Source organism: Equus asinus, chromosome 21 (assembly GCF_041296235.1).
Source record: "Equus asinus isolate D_3611 breed Donkey chromosome 21, EquAss-T2T_v2, whole genome shotgun sequence".
Taxonomy (NCBI): domain Eukaryota; kingdom Metazoa; phylum Chordata; class Mammalia; order Perissodactyla; family Equidae; genus Equus; species Equus asinus.
Genome location: NC_091810.1, coordinates 96,354,021 through 96,371,266, shown reverse-complemented (window position 1 = coordinate 96,371,266; position 17,246 = coordinate 96,354,021). Strand labels below are relative to the sequence as shown.

The 17,246-nt window shown below is 39.6% G+C and overlaps 1 protein-coding gene across 50 annotated transcripts in view; it reads right to left on the bottom strand.

Annotated features, from left to right (window-relative positions):
- Positions 1–17,246, bottom strand: part of MBNL1 (muscleblind like splicing regulator 1) — a 192,344-nt gene that overhangs the window by 26,860 nt on the left and 148,238 nt on the right. For 44 of the 50 annotated variants that reach the window (XR_011496704.1, XR_011496705.1, XR_011496706.1 and 41 more), the window contains 2 exons: positions 11,821–11,991; positions 1,984–2,184 (listed from right to left, as the gene is read on the bottom strand). Coding sequence is in view for 45 of the 50 variants with exons in the window: in XM_070493693.1 (XP_070349794.1) it covers positions 1,984–2,184; positions 11,821–11,991 (372 nt within the window). In the remaining 5 variants the exon portion in view is untranslated. The remainder of the gene's footprint in view (positions 1–1,983; positions 2,185–11,820; positions 11,992–17,246) is intronic. The other 6 variants (XM_070493698.1, XM_070493687.1, XM_070493697.1 and 3 more) reach the window with 1 other exon arrangement.

Genomic DNA, 17,246 nt, shown 5'->3' with positions numbered 1-17,246 from the left:
GTAAGGATATTAGCTCAGGGATCATCTTCCTCAAGCAAAAAGAGGAAGATCATCCACAGGTGTTAGCTCAGGGCCAATCTTCCTCACCAAACAAAACAAAACAATTAAGTATTATGAACCCAGGGTTTGCTTCAGAAGTGTCAGGGGAGAAAAGGTGATTCACATGTTGAGCATCCAATAATTCTTACATATTTAAAATTTCTTTAATTTCCTCCTAATTTATCTGCAAACAGCATTGGTTAATTAATGAGCAAGTGCAACTGTGTGATAAGAAACCACCAGAGTCAAGGTGTGTCCCTCTAGCACATGGCAGTCCCTGGTGCAGAGAGGGTGTGTCTTAGGTCTCACAGTCCTTCCTGAATTCCCCTCATCGTACTCTCAGAATTAGCAGCTTTTTCCAAAATGTTCAGTGAAAGATAAGAATTAAGCCTAAAACAAACAAAACTCTAAAGAATATACAGGAGCCAAGAGTTGCTGCCTCCTCTTTGTACGATCCCCTGTTTGGGAACGGGAGAGTAAGAGAGTGTTTACAAATGGAGCTGTGAGGTCATATCCCACCAGAACACCCTACCTATGTGACCTTGAATGTGTTACATCACACCTCTCCCCATAAATTTATTGCCCTGTAAAATGTAGTGAATGATAGTATCTTCCTCATAAGATGGGTTTGAGGATTAAATGTGTAATACATGTGAATGGTTGACACTGTCTTTGGCAGAGAGTAAATATCCAATAAATATCATCTATTGTCGTTACCATCAAAAAGGTAGTGGCAGCTATAACTATGCTGAAATCTGAGATCCTTTGTAATGCCTGCAATGAAACTTAAGAAACAAGAAATTGGTGCTTATTAAATAAATTCCTGCTAAACTGATAAATAATTAGTGTCAATTAGGTTCACACAACAGCCTTATTTTGCCGCTTTCTCAGTAATTAATACACATAAAACTTCTCAGCACTAAGTATTGCATCATCCTAATCAGAGAAAAGAGAGAAGGGTTATTTTGTTCTTTAGTTGGATACCAATGCCAGGTTTTCGAGCGTTAACATACAGTAATGTTCCCAAGTTTTTCCTCCCTCTATAGTTTACCAAATTAATTAATTTATAGCCATGCTGAAACTCTGAACAACCACTTCAATATAAATATATACCTTGAATTTCTTTTTCAGGTAGCAATAGCAAAGCACATATATCTGATCATATCCTTGACTAGGAATTAGAGCATCACACAATTTCCAATGAAAAAACTTTATCTGAGCACACTTCACTCACAGAGCTACCTTGTATCCCAACAAAATATTGTGAAGCTTGAGGAAACTTGCAACAATAAATTTTAAAACACTTTATAGACAGTAACTAAATAGCATCTTTATGAGACCAAATTTCATGGGATTGATAGAATTTGTTGTTCTTAATAGCAACATCAAATAACAAACATTTAGGAAGAATTTGCTGTGGGCTAGGCATTCCCCTAACTCTTTGTGTCATTATTATCTCCATTTTAAAGATGAGGAAACTGAGGCACAATGATATAACAGGCAGTCTGATCCCAGAGCCTGAGTTCCTTTTTTTTTTTGGTGAGGAAGATTGTCACAGAGCTAACATCCACGCCAATCTTCCTCTGTCTTGTATGTGGGATGCCACCACAGCATGGCTTGATGAGTGGTGTACAGGTCCACGCCTGGGATTTGAACTCACGAACCCCAGGCCACCAAAGAAGAGCATGCAAACTTAACCACTATACCACCGGGCCAGCCCCTAGAGCCCCAGTTCTTATCCACTACTCTACATAAGGATGCTGTGGCTTTTATGAATGTTACATTCGTCAAATATAGCACACCTATATTCTAGTAAGATGCTCCACAAACTAAACCAAAATCTCTGCTTTGAATTTTCTTAACCTTCACGGCCATGAGAGAAACAAACAGCACACTGTGAAAATCAGAATGGAGTACATAAAGAAACCTACTCATCATTCCTACCTCAAGTCTGTCTGTCCGCATTAATTTCTGGGCAGCAGCTGCAGCAGCTGCAGGTACAGGGACCCCAGGATTCCCTGTAACCAACATCGGTGCAGTCGGCAAGATCTCTGCTGGAACCAGGCTTGGAGAGACGGGTCCCAGGTAGGGGTTAAAGGCTGCTGATGCATTGGTGGCTAAGCTTGGTGCAACTGAAAACATTGGCTGAAAAATAAAATAAAAAGCAAAATTTAATATGTAGGTCTCGGCTCAAAGTTGCTATCCCACATTATATACCTATCCTCCATCCATCCATCCATAATCCATTCTTCCTTCCCTCTCTCCAAACAATTCTGTGTTTATGTACTCTCATTCAGGATAAGGAATTTTCTTAAATAAGCATTTCTCAAATCAATGCATTTCTAAAATATAATAGGTAATTTGTCTATAGAAGTTTCCACTGGGACTTTGAAGCTTGGGGTCTATAAAACTTGCAATTCCTTTTTGGACAACAGATCAACTCTTCAAAACAGAAATTTCTGTGTTTACCTAATCTCCATCTTTGTCCTGATTTAATCCTAGAAACTCATCTAAGAGATACATTTCATAATTGCCATGTCAGGTGCACTTGAAAGATCTGTTTACAACTGTTAATAAGTTGCAAGTGTCCTATTATCTGGAATGAATAAAGCAGAGCTCCCAGTGGGTAACAGAGTGTCACAGTCAAAAGTAAACTGTGAATAAACCTCTGGGATCCATGAAAGGTGATCATGACACCATTCCTTTTGAGCACTTGAGATAAAGTGTTTGGCGTATTCACTTGTTGCAGGTTTTTCTGGGGAAATTATCAATGTTCCAACAATCTATCACTCCCTTGTGAGATATTTAACAACGAATTCACCTTACTAGGGAGAAACCATTCTGAAATGTATAGTTTGAAACAGAACACTTCTAAAGAAATGCTACAGAGTTGTTCAAGGAAATACGTATGGCGGCACTGAGTAAAATGCTGCAAGACAGAATTTCTGCCAGAAATGCTTTCACGGACATATGAGAATGGTTTCTATTTGTCGATATGAAAATTCTCATGTCAGCAAATATATCTGTTCTTAATAGAATTAAATAATTTATCAGAAATCTACTTTAACAATTTGTTTTTCCAGTTTAAAGCATAACCTAGCACAACAATTTTCCACCTTATCGGTGGTATATTTTCAACTTTCTAATTCAATGGACTTTCAATTCCTGAAGTTTAATGCTTTGTGTAATAATAATGTTTGTCTCCAAAACACAATAGCTCATGGACAAAATGGATCCTGTCCTTTAAGGTAATTTTTAACAATTTATTTTCTTTACCCCGTGGTGAGGAGCAGAATTACAGAAAAATTTTTGAGAATGACAAGGACATTAGAATGTAGCTAGTTCTTCCCTGGGATGGGAATAAGAAGTTAGATGATCCCAGAGTTTATATAGTAATCATGAGAGCTTTGGAGTAAAGTTTTATGCAATTAAGATGTATATTACAAAAGTAATTCTTATAGCTCAAAAGAAATATGGTAAAAAATAAAATATATCCTCTACCTAGTCTAGCCCTGACTCACCTGTATGTAGAAGACTAAAATAGAATTCAAGTATCCTCTTCTCGGGGATGTGGTTTTCAACTATGGGTGATTTTGCCTCACAGGGGACATTTGGCAATGTCTTGGGACATTCTGAGTTGTCACAGCTGCGGGCTGCCATTGCATCTAATGGGCAGAGGCCAGGGACAATGCTGAGTGTCCTGCACACGCAGGACTGCCCCTCACAGCAAAGACTTATGCAGCCCCAAATGCCCACAGCACTAAGGCTGAAAACGCCTGTCCTCAGGGAGGCACTCTGCTCTCAACCACACACACTATTGCAGGACAAACTCTTTGCAACCAGCACACACATTCTTACCAAGAAGACCATGAAAAAATAGAATATTTAATACATAATTCTATTCACTTGGGAGAAGAAACACTACATCACAGATTCCACTGGTATTTTAAAGTTACAGTAATTATGCATCCCAACGTGTTGACTGAATGCCACGCAGCTGTCCTGCCAGGTTGATGCCTCTTGCCTGATGAAGTGGCCTGAAGTAGGACCACCAATCCCCTGCCCGAGGCAGCCACCCACTGACAACAGGAAACCATCCGAGCAGTCCAGATATTCACAATCAATAACCTAGCGGACACTGGGGCCCAGAGCAATCTCTGTCCACCAGCAGTTACTTGAACAGCAGTGGACTTTACGCTGCTCCACTGTCTACTGGCCACCGAGGCAGCGACAGGACAAGGGGAAAACACGTTGAACCTGGATGTCTACTCAGAAACATTCAGGTTAAACTTACACTGTTATATACTGTCAGATACAACGTGTGAAATTTCAGCCAGACCAGCACTCTAATTTTTCTACTAGATATTTAAGAATTATAAGAAGTTGAGCACAGAACTAAAAGACTAGTTTAGAAAATGCAGAACAGAAGCCAGCCAATATCGTTCCTCTTTACACGCTACTACTATGAATTAATATGTATTTCCAGATAGCGTATTTTTAACGTATACTTCAGAAAGTTATTGAGGTATTTACATCCTGGTACACAATCTACTTCAACTATTTAGGACCAGAGGTTAAATTTACAAACTTATTCGGAAGGTGGAAAAGCATCCTTATTTTAAGAAAATAACGCCAGTGGCTAATAAAACCAGCTTTTTAAAATCTCACTGAATGAAATCATAATCTACAAGGCATATAATGCAGCAGTTGCATATTACAGATAAGAGAATACGTTTTTTAGATAAAAATATTGACCTTATTAAATGGCAACAATTTTCCCCCTGGATTGTTTCCACAGAGTTGTCACAGGAACCGATTTTCTGACTTAACTCAGCAGAGCAAATTGAAATTTGAAGAATTTTAGGGAACTGTCCCCAAGTACAATCCGTAGCAGCTTTTAAAAATCTGAAATATCAACTATTCAGCAAGCATTTTCTCAAACTGTTCCCTCTCTGGATAAGCAGAGCTATTGCTAAACAGGCCGACAATCAATAATAATAAGCTCTCTACTTTGAAACTTGATTCCAAAAGCTGCTGGAAAAGAAAAAGATGCAACATTCCCTCATTTCTTCTGAGTTTCTGCAAATCTGTTACATCCCTTTTTCACGAGCACCTTGTTGGAGGCAGGTCACTGCTGGCCCCACGGGAGTGCCCTAGTCAGATCCAGAAGCACCGGAACGTGGCCCTGCCCACTGTCCGTTCCCAAAGCCATCCTCGGAATGTCCAGCAGCATCCCAAGGATGGATATTAATGCGATGCTATTATCAAGCGACATCCTATTTTCTCTGCAGTATCCACAGGATAATGTACAGCTATGTAATCGGTGTATTTGATGCTGACTCCATCCTTGTAATAATGGTTTACAGATATCCTCATTCCTGGAAGACACAGGAAGGCTGGCCCGTGACTGCCTTTGCCAGGGAACACCCTCAGCAGAGGAAAGCAAATTGCCATCTTCTGATGGTGCATTTATGGGCTAATCCCCTGCCTGCTTTAACAGAGACATTCTGATTCCATTAAGGCAATCAGGCTTTATTATAAACGAGAATGTTATTGAATTTCACATTATGACCCTGGTCAAATGTGTGCAAACACAATTATCACCATAATTCCCTCTATTTCCTGTGCACTAGGCATTGTGCTGAGTGGCTCACCTACGCGACTGCAGTGTATCAACTCCACGGGACAAACAAAAGCAACCCCCCCTGCTTCTGTTGTTTTTGGGGGTGGGGGTTATCTGTTTGGTTCACTGTGAAATCCCCAGAAGCTCACACGATGCCTGGCCCGGAGTAGGCACTGAATAAACATACACTGAATAAGTGTTTGAGCGAATCATGAATGAACTGCAGCTCTGTCAGGTGGCATTATCAGCCCCACTTTGCAGATAAGGAAGAGGGCTCATGGAGACTATGCTCACATAGTCACAAACGAGTGCAGGAAAGGACTGGGACGCAGGAGTGTCTGACTCCAGTTTGTTCTGAACCTAGGGGTTCTTGACGCTACTGTCCTTTAGAATCACCTGGAGGACGTCACACCCTAATACCCTGGCGCTCTGCTCATCAGACTCTCTGGGGAGAGGGAGCGAGGCAGCACCATTTTTTAGAAGTTCCCAAGTGATTCCAATTCCATACACTACGTGGCCTTCCACTATTTAAAAACAGAAATAGGTCCCGTTTTCTGATTCTATGTGAGGTCTCTAAGGAGACGTGTTCCCTCACAGCTCTCTTCCTCTGAAGACAGCCTTCCCTCCACACTGCAGGCTGCCCCTGCCCAGCCCACCTGTTTAATTCCCAATTACGCTTCCAGGATCAGGACTTTTTGTTTCCCTGATGCACCCACACCTCCGACTTTGGAGAGGCCTTTCCTATCCTCTGTTCCCGCAAACTCCTCAGCACTCAAATTCAGCACTGACACCACGTGTGTCTACTTACCCATCTCTCCCCGGGCTGCCGGCTCTGGGGTGGCAGTCTGCGGCACTGTGCTTTGTGCATTTTGCGTATTGCCTGCAGCTGGCCTCTACACGGGTCCTCTACAAAGCTTCACTAAACAAATACATTAAGGGATTTGCTAACTGTTTTCCCTTGTCACAGAAACTAACTAGCAAATGCCTTAAATAGTTTCTAGTACAGATATTTGAACATTAAAAAAAAGAGATTTAATGTTATTTCCTTGCTACCCCAAAAGCCGATCATTAATTTCTCCAGTATGCTTGTTTGAAAAGTTTAATTTCTTTTATTTTTGCTTTGCAATTTTTTATACTGACCTTTCTAATGTGCTGTTTCAGTAGGGCACTGTTACCACACTGCCATATTGCAAATGTCACAGGGGCCCTAACTTATCTTAGAACAGTATGTGAAACTGTTTGTTTTGCACACAATGTTTTTGATTTTTAATAAATAATCAGTCTTTGCTGGGACTTATGGAATCAAAAATTTAAGTCAGATTTTTCTAGATTTTACCTTTGTGCCTTTGTGTACTTGTGAAGATGAAACTTGCAAGCAGTAAGATATAAAGCTTTTTTTCCCTAAATAATAGCACACAATCAAGGTACATGCAACCATATTTCTGGGTGGGCATGACCCAGTACAAGAGCCATATACAGTCTCTGTAAATAATTACTGTGAATATAAACATAGAGCCAAAAGCTAATGGGAGTTATGAACAAATTTACATGACAAGGTCTTTTTTTCTAAGAAGATAGCACATGACTGAAATAAAATAAGAAACAGTGTTTTAAATTCTGCTTCTAGACTGGCCTGCTGGGCAAATCAAATGACCGTTTGCTTTATTCTTAATTTCACTTTATCCCTCAATCCAGTTTGACTGAGTAATAAACACTGACATAAAGAAGCCTCACTGCTGGCCCTCCAAGGGGAAAGGTGCCAATGAGCATGGCCCAGTCCCTGAGCTTCAGCGCCCGTCCTCGGCTGCTTGAGGAAGCGCTGGCTCCTTGATTGAAGCAGGCAGTAAGAAGGGCAGGATGCATGAAATGGGACTCGGGGTGACTGACGTGGCAACATTTTACCAGAAACACTTAGGGATGAAGTGGCCTTGTCTCAACATTAGTTGGATAAACTAGAACGTAAAGCACTAAAAAACAATTTAAGAATTCTAGGTATTCCTGGAAATGGGACCAATGACGACTTCGAAGCTTTCAGCATCCAACTGCCAACAAGCGCTTGGAACATGAGGTGACAGCAAAGGTGTGGGTCAGGAGTAGCAAAGAAGCTCCCAAGACATTAGCTAAATCTAATAACTTTGAATTTCTCTATCCCTAGGCTACTTCAAATTCACGAAATGCACAGAGAATTCAACATGAGTGATGTACCTCGAAGTGGCCAGGAGTGTGTACTTAAGGGCAGCTGTCATCGGAAATTATGAAGGGCCAAGGCTAACCTTTGGGAGCCCAGGGAGAGGGACATGACGCCACTGCTAGTGGGACTCCAGAGCTCAGAGACAGCTCTTCATGACCTCTGCTTATGCAGAGCTTGGGGAGGGCAATGGTGAGAGCCTGCGATCAACAGAATTTCTGAAAGACATCTTTCTAGGGCTGACTAAAGAAATATACCAGGTGCCTCCAAGTTATGAGCTACAAGGTGCGGTCAATCTTTGGTTAGGTTGTTTAGTAATTTCTCGTTAGATTATCTTTGCATCACATAGTGCACGGCAAAGTGATAATAATTTCTTTTTTAAAGTAGTACTCAGAAAAAAAATCCAAACATTTTATTTTTAAAATTTGATAATTAAATACTATAGATCTTCCATTTATCCTCAAAGCTCAAATGATAAAGAGAAAAATGATCTTTTTACATTTTTATTAGTGGTTTTGAAATGTTAATAGAATTAATCCCAGTTATTTAATAATTTATTAGGCAACTTTTGAGTGAAGAGACACACACATACATTCCACTGCTTATTTTCAACTATTTATTTTCCCATCTTATGAAATGGGAATAATTATGTTTATATTAGAAGATTCTTAGGACCTCGCAGACAATATATTTTAAACTTTTCACTATATGTTGGAGAAGTTCAGAGATTTTAAGTGAAGCAGTCAAGGACCCAGAGTTGTTGGTGACCTGTCTCCAATTAGTGTTTCTGCAGCATGGATGGTGGAGCCCGAACAGCCTGGTTTAAAATACTAGCCCTGCTACTCACTAGCTATGTGACTTGGGCAGATAACCTAACCTCTCTAGACCTCTGAGTCTTCATCTCCGAAGTTGGGATCATATTATCCACTTTATAGGATGGTTGTGAAAATTTATGATACAAAAAGTGCTGAGTGCAGTAAACGTATTCTATTTGTCCCATGATGCTAAGTCTCCTTTCTGATTCTTGGCTTGGTGCATATCATTGTAACATAACAAGGTCCATGAAAACAGGAAACTCCTACGGGTCCCTACATTCCCCAAGTCAGCCCAGGGTCATGTTCTGAAGATCTTAAATGTACAGACCCAGTCTCTCAAAACCTATGAGAAAACGAGAACCACGCTGACGGCATGACTGGTATTTCCTGGTCCCAGCACACTCTCATAAAGCCCCCGGGGGCCTCTGCAATAGTTTGCAAAGACACACGCACCTCTATGCCCCACTCTGTGCTGCAGGCTCTATAACCGGGCTTGTGCTGGTTCCTGGTAATGACTCCTCTGGACTCTGGGCCAGGTAACCTACCATGAACCTCTGACTGTTTTTCCCCTGTTTGGGAAACTCCTTCCTTCCTTCATTCTTTCACTCATCAAGCAATTTGGATCTCTGCTACATGCCAGGCACAATTTTCCGTATTAGTCACCTGGATGCTCCCAGCCCAGTTATCATCCCTATTTGCAGGCCCAGCATTAAAGTTCCAGTCAGCAGCTGGTGATGACCATCTCATTTATTTCTGAATCTCCATATCATTATCCTCATCAAAACAGGGCTGACTACAAAAGGGATAGAGAAGTCTCAAGTGGGGTTTTGAAGGTAAATTTCCTGGATGAAAGCCTTCTCTGCAGTCATTAAAACCCCAAATGCTGTAAAATCGAATAATTAAAATGACTTCTACACTTCCCACAAAAACGTCACTGTGAATAGAGGATATTTTTAGCTGTGATCTCAGGATGCCTTTACCACAACGGTCAATTCCACATTCAAATCTAGTCACAGGAGGGAAAATTAACATAAAGTCTGAATGTGCTCACAACTAACCTAAATAAATGCTTTGTCCAAGCAGAAAATTGTCCAACAAAAACACCAGAAAATCTGGTGATTTTTCTGATGGTTTCAGAAACCGTGATTTCGTGGTTTCCTAACACGTATTTGTTACCAGTATTTCAAAGACACGAGCATAAATTTCATTTATAGTTTGTCCCAGGATTACACATATGATGACCCTGGAGTGGCCTTGAGAATAAAACTCAAGGACTGACTCAAGACATGGACCAAGACTTCACAGTGAGGAGCTCCCTGCCATGAGCACTCGCATTCTCTGCAGTCCGGGAACCGCACCTGCTGATCTCAGAGATGCTCCCCGCTCACCGAGAGGGCAGAGCCTGGTGGCAAGCAGGCACCGAATGTCCCAGTGGAACAGAGTATCTCACATCAAGGAGAGATTTACACCGACTAATGCAGCAGGCACCCCAAGGATTCATCAGATCTCTGAAACTGTGTGAGGGCCGAGTGTAAAAGCAACCTCTTGGCCTGTATTTTACGCTAGAGAGAATGCTTATAACCAATCTTTTTTTTTTCACCAAATAGAAATCTTCATGCTATCCCAACACAGACATTTAAAATTAGCAGATGTCACAAAAATAAATTTAACAGATCATATTTTTAACTGAGGTCTCAATCATGGAAAAATATATATCAGGTTAAAACAGACACGGAATTCTAATACTGTCCCACCTCAACCGTGTGGTATTAACAGCTGGTATCACTGCTGATGTGATATGGAGATCCCTGCCACCTTGAAATGTAATCCCCGCCCCCTTTTTTGGAATGATTGGTGCATTAAGTTCTAAGAGAGAATAATAATTACATTGAGTTCAAGTGTTAAAATGTCTTAGGAAAACAATTAGTTAGTATGCACGCTACAGCTGGCATACCAGAATGTGGGTCTGCACATTCCCATGACCCCATAAAACTGCACATAAGTTAGTGACGTAAATTACTGACAGGTGATTCTGATCACTATAAATTTCAACACACATTTAAAGACAGAATTACTATATCACAATTAACATCAGAACACCTTTCGTAACCTAAAATGAATTAAGATATTAATCCATACCTTTTATGGATAAATATCAGTAAAGGTTATGAAAGTCATTTATCACATATACCCCCTTAAAATCCAAACAAAGAAAGAAATATATGTGCTCAGAAGCAAAAGTTATCCACATACACTGCTCAGTAAACATCGAATCTCCAGGACCACCTACAGTTTATAAAATTTAGCTCTTTTCTGAAAAGCCCTGGAGTTCCTGCTTCTCCTGATTAGTTCTCCTTCGATGAGATTTCAAGTCCGTGATATAGATTCACCACCGTCAGGATTTTCCTAGTGTTTGTAATTATGAAATAATTTTCGTTTAAGTTTAAAAGAATAACAATGGCTCCTTGTCAATAAGGAGAACTATACAGCTTCTCTTCAGGGAGGAAGGAAAGGGAAAATTTTCCTCAAGATTCAAGATGAAACATAACAATTTTTTTTTTTTTTGAGGAAGATTAGCCCTGAGCTAACTACTGCCAGTCCTCCTCTTTTTGCTGAGGAAGACTGGCCCTGAGCTAACATCCGTGCCCATCTTCCTCTGCTTTATATGTGGGACGCCTGCCACAGCATGGCTTGCCAAGCAGTACCATGTCCGCACCCGGGATCTGAACCGGTGAACCCCGGGCCGCCAAGGAGCAGAACGTGCGCACTTAACCGCTGCGCCACCGGGCCGGCCCCACAACAATTTTGAAAATGACTATTATTACTAAAGGTAGCCTGAAACCCATATGACTATATTGATGAATTTGATGACCATTTTTTTAAAAAAGACCATTTTAACACCTACAAGTCATACGTTTTAAATTGAAGAGAATTTTAGGGGGAAAACATGCTATAATGTAAACTTCCACAATTTAGCGAGAAGATGAGTAACTTCACACTCTGAAAACTGTCCCAGGTTTTGACTGATGATTTTGCTGGAAAACGCTAGGCAACTGATACTGTGTTCACTTGAACGAGTGCAATCATTACTCTAACACTGAGACTGAGCACTTGGAATCACACACTCAATGACAGAGGATTGGAAACATCCTCACCACGGGTTGTAACGGGGCACCAGGCATCATGGCATTGGCGAGTTGCATTTGCTGGGCCAGCATGGCCATGTTCTTCTGCTGAATCAAGTTATTGCGCCCATTTATCTCCAACTGCGTTTTTAAGTGTGGGGGTGGATGAAGATATTTGCAGTTCTCCCTGGAGCAACGACCCTAAAAAACGAAAGCAGAAAATACCATCTTAAAAACGAATAAAATAAGCAAATTTTAAAAATACATAAATAACGCAAACCCACCACTTGAATCTACCATGGGTTTTTCACACAATGTATTGTCCATATCATTTTATAATACATTTAGAATAAGGAACGAATACACCCAAATGCATTATCAAAATGAGGTATTAAGACCTTTGAAAAAGTTCTAAAGCTTAAAGAAGTTCCTTTATTTTAATATTAGCACATATTTCCAGATCCAAGTTTAAAAATCTACAAACTGTCAGGCTAATATTAAAACATAGATATCAAATAAAGAATATGAGGCTCTTCTAATAATGTCTTCTGGTTAACTTTAATGAACCCAAAAGAATCACGAAGTTTTACCATCTGTTTTTTACGTGTACTGAGTTCTAAGGAAAGTAACGTAGAGGATTTGAAGCACGTGTGTCTTCAGTAAATACCTTGACAAATACCTCATAACCGATAACATTACAATTACTGCTAAGCTTTATAAGCCCATGTATAAAGAAATTTACAGACTACAAGAAGAAAATCCCCGCATGTTCCCACTGCATCTATATAGAGATTAATAAGTAAAATGAGACATTGGTAAAAAATGTAGCTTTTGACCTTTCAAAGCTAAATCTACTCTCCATTACCCAAGAACTATAAAGCAATAAGAAATAGATATATTTATCCTCTAAAAAATGTACAATGTCAAATGGAGAAAAAAAAATAATTTACTATAAAATAAGAAATGTGAATATACTTTCCTTTTGGGATGATTCTCTTCACCGAAAAATAGATATTAAAGTCTATAATATGCAACATGGTGTGAGGGATTGTACCCATATTATTTCACTATATTGTCGTCACTTTGATAGTAATGGACCTCATCAGTTACTACCTTGACAACTTCTCTCACCAATAAATCTAATTAGAACTGTTTGTGAGGGAAAAAGAAAGATTTAATTGAAGCTATCAACCACCTTCTCGAGCTTTCTTTGATTTTTCTAAGAAAAATCTATTTACCAGAATTTGATCTTATACTGTAAATTGACTCAGAAAAGTGATGCTTCTGTTCGTGATAAAATTTGTCACAATTCTACTTCGAATGATCTATTTCTGGCTTGTTTTGATGAAAATTTTTAGGAATAAGTTTCTACACAGCGCTAATATCATTACAGTTTACCGCCTGTAATTTTAACAAGCGTTATGTAATAAAGCATTACCAATAATACTTTAAATCAGGAGGCAGTGCAGGACAGGAGCTGATGGCAAGAACCTTCCAGATCTCAAGACCCGGGGTAGAGACCCAGCTCTCTTACTCATCAGCTGCTGGAATCACACAAGCTAACTTCTTTAAGCCTCAGGCTTTTTATCCATTTCAAAATTGCCAGATAATCTACACCACAGGTTTATTATGAAGATTAAGGAAGACATCGCATACGTCATGTCCTCGGTACTACGTGGCACTCTCTGGGCAAGGGAGAGGTCAGGAGCTGCCATTGCCATCACCCTACCACATTTTAAATTGCATATCCAACCAAAAACACCCACACAAAATATTGGCATGAAAGTAGTTTTTATAATATCTGTTAGTGATGGCTATTGATATGTTCACAAATAAAGTAACATGTTCATATCTGTGACTTATTCCAAATGAAATCACCCCAGTTGCTATCTGTTGAGATCACAAGCATGTTATTAACTTCAAAGCATCAGGATGCAAAACAACTTTTATAAAAACACAGTATCACAAGATAAGCCACAGAGAATGACTGGCCAACATAAATAAGCTCGTGGATGACACAGGGTCTGCTTTCAGAGATGTCCAGTTGAGTTCTCCTAAAGAAAACCTGCTTTTTCAGTAGAAAGAACAGCGTGGCTCTAGGAGAAATTCTGGTTCTCAACATCTCCATGTCATATTTCTTACTAAGATTGGATTTGCTTAAGTGCAAATAAGCAGGGTTATATCCACCCTGGGGATTCAGTTACTGTCAATTCACTTAGGTCAGTTTCTATAGTTCCATAAATAGCACAGAGACAGCCCCGGCCCTGGAGCCAACACTAACACCAGTCTTCCTGAGCACTTCATTCTAGTGCCTCCCTTGCACACGAACCGCCCCGCCCTCCTGCCTCCACCACAGCCTGGATTGAAACGGGGAAGGAGAGAAAACATATGCCCCCACCACGTACTCTGTCAGTGCCTCTCAACACTTTTCGCAGACGCTGAGACCTTTGGTTTGTTTTGTATCTACGATATCTACTCAGGAAAAATGCTGCTCTCCTACATTTCTCACATGCTACCTTTCCATGCCCAGCATGACTTGATTGCGTTGGAGCCTCACTTTCAGAACGCTATGTTCCTAAGAATTGCCAGAGGATATTTTGTGAAAAAGTATACAGACTACCAAGCCTCTTCCGCAGAGTCTGTGCCAACAGGTCTTGGGGCCAGGAGTCTGCATTTTAACAGGATTCCAGGGAATACTACGAAATACAGTTCTGCAAAGCCACATGAATCTTTCACTGACATGTGGAAGAAACAGAGTCGTCTCTGCAATTGATATTAGATACACTTAGTTCCTAGGAAGTTCGAGACTTGTTTAATGCTGACTGTGCTGCTGAATGATTGTGGTTTGACAAATACAAATGTCAAGAATAAGAATAAACATCCTCTTCTAGAGGATTGCCTAAAACCAAGCACAAAGCCACCAGCAGCATCCCTTCCGTGCAGAGTGCAGGTAAATACGACATCGGCACCTCTGCAGGTTCCTCCATCTCTGAGCTCCCAGCACCACGCCTCAATAAGCGTTTGCAGAATGAATGAAGGAACACTTCTTCCTAATTGCACAAAGATGAATTCTACTCTGACTCTGTTCTGGAGACAATGAAGACCACAGAACAGAAACTAAATCTGATACCAAACGCTGATTCTGAGTTGTACCATCCTAATGATGCCTTTATTCAGAAGCCAGTAATTTGAGCACACGATAAAGCTTGCCAAGATAAAAGGATAAAAGGGATCAGGAGGTTTGTCAGTTTCCCCAGGGAAGCAAGATTCAATGTATTTGGCATCCTAAAATCTATACAGTGACAACACATTCTGAAAATCTAAAAGCAGAAATTCAATCATATCTAGTGCTCACATACACAGATTTCTGCATAGGAACTGCTTCTCTCAAGCATCCAGATTTCACCTCAAGGAAAATAAACTGGGCTGCTAGGTTCAGTGCAAAACCATAAAGAAGTTTTTATTCAGTTTTAATTGCTACATGGCATTCTACCTCTTGCCATATAATTGCACACTTTATCAAAAGTAGCTTGGTTCAAACAGCAGCTTTGTGACTTACTTGCTGTGTGACCCTGCGGAAGTCAGGTAAATTCTCCGAAGGCCCAAAGCTTTTCTGTAGAATCTTAACAATACCACTGCTCTCACTGCTGCTGCGTGAGGACTGCACAAGAAGGCGGGCCAACCTCACACACGGCTCCTGGTTTAACAGGCTGGCAATAAATATTAATCATTTTTCTTTCATTCCCTAAGTTCTCCAGTTAATAACAAGGAGGGCAATTGCTTAATTTAGCACCATATCTGTTAAAAGTACTAAAAATAATACAAGTAGCAAAACTCAGTGACAATGCATGTCAATCATCAAGAATGTAATACAAGCGTGGCCCTTAATCACGATTCTGTATTTGCCACAGCCACTAACGAAGAAACGCCGTTCTAACGAACTTCTTAATGCTATGTTTCTGTTGTTTGCTTTTGTTGATGGCACTGAAATCGTATTATCAGTGAGCTGTCAGCTGACCAGCTGGCCCACCCGCAGAGCCTATACCACAAATACCTCAGACACCCTTCAAGCAACTCAACACAGATTCCAAAGACATTATGGTGATGCGTATATTTTGTATTTTGAGGGAATAGACGAAGCTCAACAAAATATTGACCCAGACTGAGGCCATATTTCTCTAATAATTTTTCCACATATTTAAATTAACCTGTCTGAAAAAGTCACACTTTTCCCCTTGTAGTCTTAAAAGCCTGTATGAGACAAATAATGGTCATTTGACAAATCAATTCATCAGGTCCTTAATCTCTGAAGTTACAAACTGTGCAATAGTGAATTTAAAGGCTTTTTCATTAGCCTTTGAAATTGGCACAAAGTTTCTGATTATAACTAGAGATGACGTATGTTTAGATTGTTTGAGCCAGGTTAATTTTTAAATCCGGCTCAAACGGGTTTATAGTTACATAGTTTGTAGTTTAATAAAGCACGCTTTTAAATAATTACATAGTCTGAGCATATATAGTACACACATGAAAATGATGTGTATGCGATCTGTATAGTGAGATATAAATTCCACAGAAAGGAAGAAACTGAATAAAACTAGAGATGGCAATTTAGAGATATGAGATAACTATTTCTTAGCTATTTTTAATATTTATTTAAGAACCAGCTAACAATCAAAAATAAAACATCTTATTTAGAAGTTGGTCAAATTTACTTAATAAAACGAAAAAATAAAAATCCTATTTGAAAACTGGAAAAACTAATTTTCCATTTTTAATTATACTTCCTCCACCTGAAATAAAAGAAATATTGTGATTTATGAGGTCACAATATAAAAAGACATCTTATTAAGCTGCCAGATGGTAACTACGTGGTAGGATTAAAATTACTGAGTCATATTTGGGTAGACTCTGGAAATAAAGGGACAATGAAAAAATTACAGGGGTATCTTATAAGCTGGTACCCCTATAATTTTTTTCATAAGTCTTTTCCAACTTTCATTGGAAATACTGGTTTTCTGTTAACACTGTTCAAATTGCAACCCCATATTTCTATTGTTAAAACAAAACCAATACTTCCTTTGGGACAGCTGAGATATGCAAATCTTTTTGATGCACTTTCTGGAGATATTCACTGCTCAGATATCGGCCAGAAACTCTGGCAAAGAAATTTGGTAGCTTCCTATTGAAAATTCTTACTGTTTTTTTCTTTCAACTAAGATGATACAAATATCTCAGAAGAATTGTGCCAAAGGAAAAGAAAAAAAACACTGGCAGTCAAGAAATATCATTTCCCACATTTCCAAAAATGTTTTATATGGTTCTACCATGCTTTTTAATTATCAATTCTAATGCAAAGGGTGAATAAATTTACATATATGTAATACTTATTTTTAAATTACAAGTATCTAGTGGTAAGAAATTTACACCAGTTAAAAGGTAATGAACTTTAAGAC